Source organism: Neophocaena asiaeorientalis, unplaced genomic scaffold (assembly GCF_003031525.2).
Source record: "Neophocaena asiaeorientalis asiaeorientalis breed wild unplaced genomic scaffold, Neophocaena_asiaeorientalis_V1.1 scaffold165, whole genome shotgun sequence".
In the NCBI taxonomy this organism is placed as follows: domain Eukaryota; kingdom Metazoa; phylum Chordata; class Mammalia; order Artiodactyla; family Phocoenidae; genus Neophocaena; species Neophocaena asiaeorientalis.
Genome location: NW_020173918.1, coordinates 2,372,828 through 2,381,441, shown reverse-complemented (window position 1 = coordinate 2,381,441; position 8,614 = coordinate 2,372,828). Strand labels below are relative to the sequence as shown.

Below are 8,614 nucleotides of genomic sequence, written 5' to 3'. Positions count from 1 at the left end.
ACTTGTGATGCATTCACAGTACAATACCATGAGACAGTGTACAGGATGTCCCCTATGTTCATAACTGGAAAGTTTCCCAAGATATACTGTTATAGAAAAGAGTAAGTGTATACAGTCTGCTATCTCTTAAGAATGAAAAATGGGGGAGATAAAACATGCGTTCATTCTTGACTCACATCAGCACGAATTAACAATAGGCAAATACACAAGGAAAATAATGTTACCTAGGGAGAGTGGGGTAATCCAGTGAGGAGTGGATTCTCAACATATACCTTGTTATTTTGATCTGGTTGAACCCTGTGAATGTATTACTTATTCAAGAAATTAGGTACATTTTGTACTAAAGAGAGCTTCTCCACAATAATATTTACCACCCCTTCCCTTTTACTCTCCTTATCCCTAAGACACACAGTACACACGAAGAAAGAAACCCAAGTAAGTTTTTAATAGGAAAAAATTTGCAGGTACAGAATCAATCAATGATGTCAGAACACAGATGCCAATCCATTTATTTCTGAGAATTGATGAGTTTGACAGACACTCTGGATCTAGGCATCTCTTTGTAGTGAGAAGATTTTGAAACCTAAAGGGAGAGAAGAAACCAAAGTAAATGTATTTGAGAACTTCTTTCTTAACCTTCCTCAACATATGCAGAAAAACTTACAAACCTCTTTCCTCATAATGAGTTTGGTTCATTCTGTGTATCAGCCCTTTTCATTTCCTCATATACACACTCCCCATGGTAAGAGGACCCAGCCTCCCCGGGAAATGCTCTAATTTCGCTCTTCAGATAGGGTTGCCAGATTTGGCAAATAAAAATACAAGATGCCTAGTTAAATCTGAATTTCAGATAAACAACATCTTTTGTTGAATTATAGCATGTCTCATGCCATATTTGGGGGCATACTTATACTAAAACAATTACTTGTCACTTAACTGAAATTCAAATTTAACTGAACATCCTATATTTTATCAGGCAACTGTATCCTCAGATGCTAACTGGAGGGAGCTGGTTAAGTGCACTTGAACATGTTAGCCCAGAGGGACAAAAAGTACCTAACCCGGTGTGCTACCAATAGAACTTTCTGCATTGACAGACATGTTCTACATCTATCTGTCCAATGTAGAAGCCACCAGCAACTTGAAATATGGTTAGTGCAACTGAGTACCTGAATTTTTAATTTCATTATTTTATTTAAATTTAAAATGCCACATGTGGCCAGTGGCCTATCTTGGACAAAGTAGCTCAAGTACCAGTCATGTATCTCCCTCCAAATGTAGCAACTGGAATTTAAAACCGAGTGGTAGCTAAAAAGGTACATCACCCGGAAATAAACTCACAAATCCCTGCGGCTTAGTGATTATTCCGTTTCCGTGCAGATATAAGTTCTGTTGCCAACACATTAATTCTGAGGATTCATTCTGAGTATTTACTGAGGATGTGACATGCCAGGGAGTGGAGATGTATGATAGAATTTTTCAACAAACTTACCCTGTAGACGATCGTGTAAACTGTATAATCCAGCATTAGACTGTAAAAGCCACCAAGGTGCCCTATGTGCAGAGCAGGCATTGTAAGGGGATGAAACAGCATTGATTTGGTCACACACATCAGCTGTGTGACCCTTTTCCTTCCATGACTCTAAGCAAGCATTAGTAACCACAGACCCAGTAGGGTATTAAAGAGGATTCTTTTATACATGGTATCAGCCAGCAGAGAAGACAGGCCCTTAAAGGAAACTGAGCTTCCTGGGTCACTGAGACTTATCAGGAAACATTAAGTCTGGTGAGGTTAGTGCAGAAAACTGGCAAAAGGTAGAGTGTGGAAAACAAATGGTGTATATGGTACTTCCAAATTTCACTGCGGTCCTGGTAGCTGCATAGGGCAGTAGGCAGTGCATTAACAATGGTTAGTGGGCATTTTTACACAGAAATTCAGATAACCATGTGCTTTCTGGGCTCTGAGAAGGCTTTTGGGGCTACAATATCCATTCCCTGGTTCATTCACCAGCGAGTTGAGTCCCAGGCCTTCTGTTAGATGTTAGGACGTCACAGACCAGGTCTCACTTCATGAAACAGAGAGTATAATGGGGAGAGGCAAACAACAAGGGAGCTGATAAATAAAATCTTAGAATGTATTTTAAAGAATCTCAACAAGATGATTGATAGAAAGTAACTTGGAGTGAGACGTGAGCAGAGGGAGGTTACTTATTTTTTTTATTTTTATTTTTTTTTGCGGTATGCGGGCCTCTCACTGTCGTGGCCTCTCCCGTTGCGGAGCACAGGCTCGGGACGTGCAGGCTCAGTGGCCCTGGCTCACAGGCCCAGCCGCTCCGCAGTATGCGGGATCTCCCGGACCGGGGCACGAACCCGTGTCCCCTGCATCGGCAGGTGGAGTCTCAACCACTGCACCACCAGGGAAGCCCGGGAGATTGCTTTTTTATTTTACTTTCTATACTTGAAGCTACAAACTTAATTCATGCTCCTTTTAACACTTTACACACATGTTTATACAGGTTAACAATCTCTCCTCATATAACCTCACATAATGGGGCTTTTATTTCTAGATGGTAGACACCGTCTCTTCCCTAGTTTCTACTATCTATCTATCTATCTATCTATCTATCTATCTATCTATCTATCTGATATTGCTTTGCATTACGAAAGGTTGAGTGTGTCTTAATAAATTTTAATATATATTGCCAGGAAATTTTCTCAAAAGATAATATGACTGTGGCACTCCTTCCTCATCCTCAGCATCCTAGGTATTATTGGTTTTAGTGGTTGTCTATCCATAGGTGGGAAATGCTATTCATTTGTGGCTATGATATGCATAACCTAACTTTTAGGAAGGTGAACAGTTCTATGTATTTTGGTTTGTTTTTTCTCATATGCACTATTTGAATTTAATAAAAGGTATAAAATATCCTGTTCAGTAATTTTTTTCTATTATTGTTTGCCCTTTTCTTAGCAGCTTGCAGGTCTTCCTTGTAAATTAAAGTCATTAACCTTTTGTGTATAATGTTTTACAAATCCTTTATCCCAATTTACTGCTTGTTTTCTACTCTTTTTATGGAATATTGCATCTTAAGTTTATTTTTGTCCTATGTGGTCTGTGTCCCTTCCTATATGGCATTTGTGTTTCCTGCCTGGCTTAATAATGACACCTCCCCCTCAAAATACACACATACAAAACTGAATTTATACAAAGTGTGTCCCTAAAATTTCATCTAGTATTTGTATTTTATACTTAGCTCTTTAATCCATCTGGGTAGGTCTATTTCAGATAGGCCTGTCTGGAGAAGAGCTGAGAACACGCTCGCCAGAAGAAAAATCAGAGGATGGGCATTGCAGAGAAAGAGACCAACAGTACAAATGTCTTGAAGCAGCAAAGGGCTTGGCAGGTGGAAGAGAGATCAGTGTAGCTGGACAGGGAGATGGAGATGAAGTCAGGGAGGTGGGCAGAGGCCAGGGTGGTCATGGATGGCTCTTCAGGTCATGGTAAGGAGTATGGTAAATAAATTAAGATATGTATTAAAGGTATAGGTGAAGTGACTTACAGATAGTTTGGATTTGTGGAGATGAAGGAAAGGGAGCAAGGCTCATTCCTAGAATTTTCGCTCGAATAAATGGACTTACAGTAATGTCATTTACTGAGCTGGGGAGGATTGGAGGGAATAACAGGCTTAGGAAGCATAATGTAACTCTTGTGTCTTGAATGTATTTAGGTTGAGAGGTCCGTTAGGGCTTCAAGCGAAGGTGTCAAGTAGAAATCTGTATGCACACATTTGCATTTCAGGGAAGACAGCAGGACTGGAGATGTAAAATTGGAAGTTTATTGCATATAGACAGACTTTGAAACTACAGTACTGATAAAAATCATCAAGGAGACAGAGTAAACAGGGGCTAGTACTGAGCTCCAAGGTTCTAAAATTTAGAGCATTTTCAGATAGAGCCATTTTGAGATAGATTTTGAATGCAAGGGCAATTTGTCATGGCGTAAAGTCAGGGCCTGTACTTTCAGCTCAGGCTATCACTGAGTACAGGGAAGAATAGACATGCTCAGCTGCTGCTGCCTGGTGCTGTGAGAGTGAGGAACGTGGTAAAAGTTTAAGCTCCAACTGGCAGACAAGCAACATACAGCAGAGACCCTGAAACTTAGCACACTTGCTTCTTTCAGAAAGAACCTCAATTATAAGTAACACGTGTAAGTCTAGGTCTTAACAGATGCTTGTCCTATCACCCTTCCTAAACTACAACTTAGCTAACAACTGTAATCTAATTAAGTCCAATGAATTTCTGATATTTTTTTCAATATGACTACATTAATTCCATGTCCTAGAATTCGTTTTATTTTAAAGTATACATGTTACGTTCCAAATTCTTTTGGCGTTATAATGATTATACTTATTGAGTTTTTTCATAAATTTGTCTACTTATTAATGATACAGTTTTATGGGTATAAATATAGACTATAATCTGCCTTTTGGTAGACCTCCTGGTGATGCTAATCTTATTTTGCTACAAGATCAAGGTACTGAAATAAAATAGAGAGGGAAGAATACTGGGGCTACATGTGAGCCCTTATTCTCAATTTTGGTATGTACGGGGATTCCTCAATTAAATTCCTAATGTTTCCTAGTAACCCACATGCATTATACTTCACAGGAATATTTACATTTATAATTATAATTCAGGCTCAACAGGCGACAAATCCCTAGAAGGTAACCTACTTCTAACCTTAAAATATACAATTTTTTTTTACAACTGGTTATAAAATGTATCACACTTGTAAAAAAGAGTTCAAATGATACATTTTAAAAATAGAATGTGAATGGATAATGGATGGAGTAAAGGAAAGGATATTGCTGCACAGATTATTTGGAAATTTTAAAGAAGATTTTTTATTTGGCGATGCTGTATCAAAGTGATCTGTGTTGTTCGGAATATGCTATATAATTGAATGATGATTCTGTCTCAGCCTCACATCTCAATAAATCCCTTTAATACATATCTTGTCCCTGGTGGCCAGGTGTCTTCAGTAACTGGAAGCCCTGGGTTTACGATTCACATCAACTTGCCCCAATTTATATGGTTCTCTCCAGGACCCTTGAGGCATGGTAGATGGAGACCTACTCAAGGGCTGGAAACCAACTAAAGCTACTGAGAGTTTATTGCCCACTAGAGAATTTTCCCAAGTGCTAACTAGGGCTTTTGGATATAAACAGTGACATTTCAAAGTAGGAGGTGAAGAACTATGTTGGAGAGGGGAAGCTAGGCCAGAGCTGTGAGGAATGTCCTCTGCTTAGGGAATAGCCTCTTAGCAGTACCTTTTAGGTAAGAGGTTATCAATTGGCACCTTCTGTGTTTCTTTGAAGCTCCCAAAATAAGTTGCCAATGCAAATTGGATTTTTCAGAAGGGATTTTCTACTGGTAAGAGAAGATATTATTAGCAGCCTTTAGTCTGGCATGTAATTAATGTCTCCTCTGGTAATAACTGACCCTCTAGAACAAAGTACTTCCTGATGGCCCAGCCACTGACTCAGCTCAACATTTACTCAATGTGGCCCAGCCACTGACACAGCTCAACATTTACTCAATGTCCGATTATCAAGTGTTTATTGTATGCCAGGGTCTATGCTGACTATCAACAATTTAACAAGATGTGGTCCTTGACTTTAAGGAGGTCTCAGTGAAACACACAAAATTAACACGATGTATCATTCACTCTTAAGTAATCCAAAACAAAGTTTTGTTATTGGAGCCCAGAGGGGAGAATTCAAGTCCTCACTAACTCCTTTCTTCACCTACCACAATAAATTAGTTTATCAAGTCCTTTGGTTCTTTTTTTTTTTTTCCTTTGGTTCTTTACTAAACCATCTCCCCACTTGTCCCCTTGTTTCACTTGTCACGTACTAAATCAAAAGTGTATTGGTTAACACAAAAATATGTGGCTAGCACACTGTCAGGATTTACCTCCCTCCCTTATGTAGATTCCAGGGAGATTACCTCTCCTCCTTCTCTTAAATTTTTCACAGAGTTTACGATACAATTAGTAACATTCTGGTATGTGGGCAAAGTTAAATCAATTATGTATTGAATTTTTACTCCTTTCATTATTCTGACAACCTCTTAGGGAGCAGTTGGTTATAAAATTGCCAGTGGTTAGAAGTATTGACTTCCTGACCTTGGGGCTTAGACAAGTTTTTTATGCTGTCTTCCTGTCTCTTCATCTTTAAAATTGGGATAGGAATAGTACTTATCTCTAAGATTGTTGGGTTAAATTAATATGCTGGAAGCATGTTGACACACAGTAAGTGCTTACTAAGTGTTGGCCATTACTTGAGCTCCCCGCGTTCTAATTTCAGAACCCACACTGCTGAATCCACTCTTTTCATCACAAGACAAGCAAAGGCATACAGGAAGAAATGGACGCTGGGAGAAGTTAAGCACCTAGCCCAAGGTCACCCACCTAGTTAAGTGTTGGAGCTGGGTTCAAAGGCAACCTGGAAAGTCAATGAAAAGTATCCCAAGGCTTATATAAAGCAATTGCAACCTAAGGATCCAAGTTCTCCAACATACAAGAAATGCTGGGCGTAAAGAACCCGGTCCTCTCAGTGGACCCCTACCTGAAATGCTGTGAGGCCGGACCTTCCCCAAACTGATTTTCATTCCTGCTATCCTTAAAAATTAAGGAAATTCTAACGTGCGGCCATCAAGGTGCTCACTTCTTTTCCCGCCTTCACCAAACACCCAGACCCTCTAGCCCCGGTTCTTTGGCTGGTAGTTTCAAGGCCGGGGTGGGGGTGGGGGGTAGGGGGATGCGCGGGAGGAGGGGAAGAGAGGGATGGAGGCTGCCTCAAGACCGCAAAGTGTCTGCCAACATGAGAATGAGAAAAGTGCGTTCACGGGAACCAGATTCTGTTTAGATCCTCTTTCCCCACACACTCGGATCTGAAGGCTCCAAAAGAACTGATGCCACGCAAAATGCTTCAGTGAAGCTCCAGAGATGTTTGAATGAGGGTGCGTCTACCCTGGGCCGCACAGGTCCCAAGTTTTGGCCTACTCAGGCTCCTTGCCTACTCATCCAAGCACAAACTGAGTCATGCGGAAGAAACGTTTACTTGATGAGACTCAATCCCGGAAAATAGGATCCTAGGAATTTTTGCACAGTACCAGATCGACACTTTTGGGTTGGAGCAGCTAACTTACCAGATCCCTAGTAGTTAACTATTTTAGGGAGGCCTGCAGCCCTACTCTATCCCTTTTGGGGCTGCGTTAGGGGCCTAGGCGTTTGAACCTCTATTAACTATAGTTCGTTGAATGTCAGGCACTAATCTAGGTTACAGGTGTTAAGCGGTTTGTCGAAAGAAAAAAAAAAAATCAATGGAAACACCATCACTCTATCCCCAATTTACATACAACAAAACTACCAGGTTAGAAATTGGCCCCAAATCTCACAATTTGTAAATGTGGGGAGAAGCCACAATTAGTCTAGATTCAGTCTGTTCTAAGCTACCATTATGTTAACTCCAGGTAATCAATTTTTCAAAAGCCCCTTTCAGTACGTGGTAAATTTCAGATGATACGTTGAAAGTTAGCGGGAGCAGAGAGTCTAACTCCCTTGCGGGATTAGGAAAGACGGGTTGTCTGCAGCCTAGAACGAGGCTTCTAAGAGGTTCTGGCCATTTCACTCGGCATGTTCATTTGAGACCACCGTATATCCACCCCTGCAGTTAAACCGTGCTTAGGCTTTACTGACTAAAGGCAGATCACTCGACTGTCTGAAATGCCTAACCACTTCGTGGATCATTAGACCTTAACCGATTTACCGCGTTCTGCAGAGAGGCAGATTTCTAGTAACAATGAGAGCCTTTTCTAAAGATCTAGAGAGATTTTTCTTCCACTTCTTGTTATCTTGGATAAAAATTAACTTACCTTCCTTTTCCTTTAATATTCCAAGTGGTGTTAGCTCTTCCTTTGAAATAGTGGGGGGCTCTGAAAAGAGCCTTTGGGTTTGAAAGCACTTCCGGAAACTCAAATCCCTGTCAAATCACTTGCCCTTGGCCTTGTGATGGCTCTCGGTCTTCTTAGGCAACAGCACCGCCTGGATGTTCGGCAAGACCCCGCCCTGAGCGATGGTCACGCGGCCCAACAGTTTGTTAAGCTCCTCATCGTTGCGGATGGCCAGCTGCAGGTGGCGTGGGATGATGCGAGTCTTCTTGTTGTCGCGCGCCGCATTACCAGCCAACTCCAGTATCTCAGCCGTCAAGTACTCCAATACCGCCGCCAAATACACCGGCGCGCCAGCCCCGACCCGCTCAGCGTAGTTGCCCTTACGAAGTAGGCGATGCACTCGGCCCACGGGAAACTGGAGACCGGCCCGCGAAGAGCGAGACTTCGCTTTAGCCCGAGCCTTACCACCTTGCTTGCCACGTCCAGACATCGCAAAATAAACAGAAAAGAAACAAACAAAAAAAGAGTACTTATCAAAACAAACCAAGTCTGAAAGCAGATAGAACACTGCTGCTTTTATAGGCATTTCCTGGGGAGTAAATCCGATTGTCTGATTGGTTAGTACCAAGATTCAACTAAGTAGCCAATAGAAAAGCTT

The 8,614-nt window shown here is 41.3% G+C and overlaps 1 protein-coding gene across 1 annotated transcript; it reads right to left on the bottom strand.

The window, feature by feature from the left end:
- Positions 1–426: 426 nt before the first annotated feature.
- LOC112404155 (histone H2A type 1-C) lies at positions 427–8,499 on the bottom strand. Its single transcript, XM_024752007.1, has 2 exons — positions 7,939–8,499; positions 427–583 (listed from the first exon to the last, which is right to left on the bottom strand). Exon 1 carries the CDS (start codon positions 8,444–8,446, stop codon positions 8,054–8,056), a length of 393 nt encoding a protein of 130 aa, XP_024607775.1. The 5' UTR covers positions 8,447–8,499; the 3' UTR covers positions 427–583; positions 7,939–8,053.
- Between the last annotated feature and the right edge of the window lie 115 nt (positions 8,500–8,614).

Excerpts from the sequence above, each read along its gene's own strand:
- LOC112404155 (XM_024752007.1), bottom strand. The coding sequence starts at position 8,446 with ATGTCTGGACGTGGCAAGCAAGGTGGTAAGGCTCGGGCTAAAGCGAAG.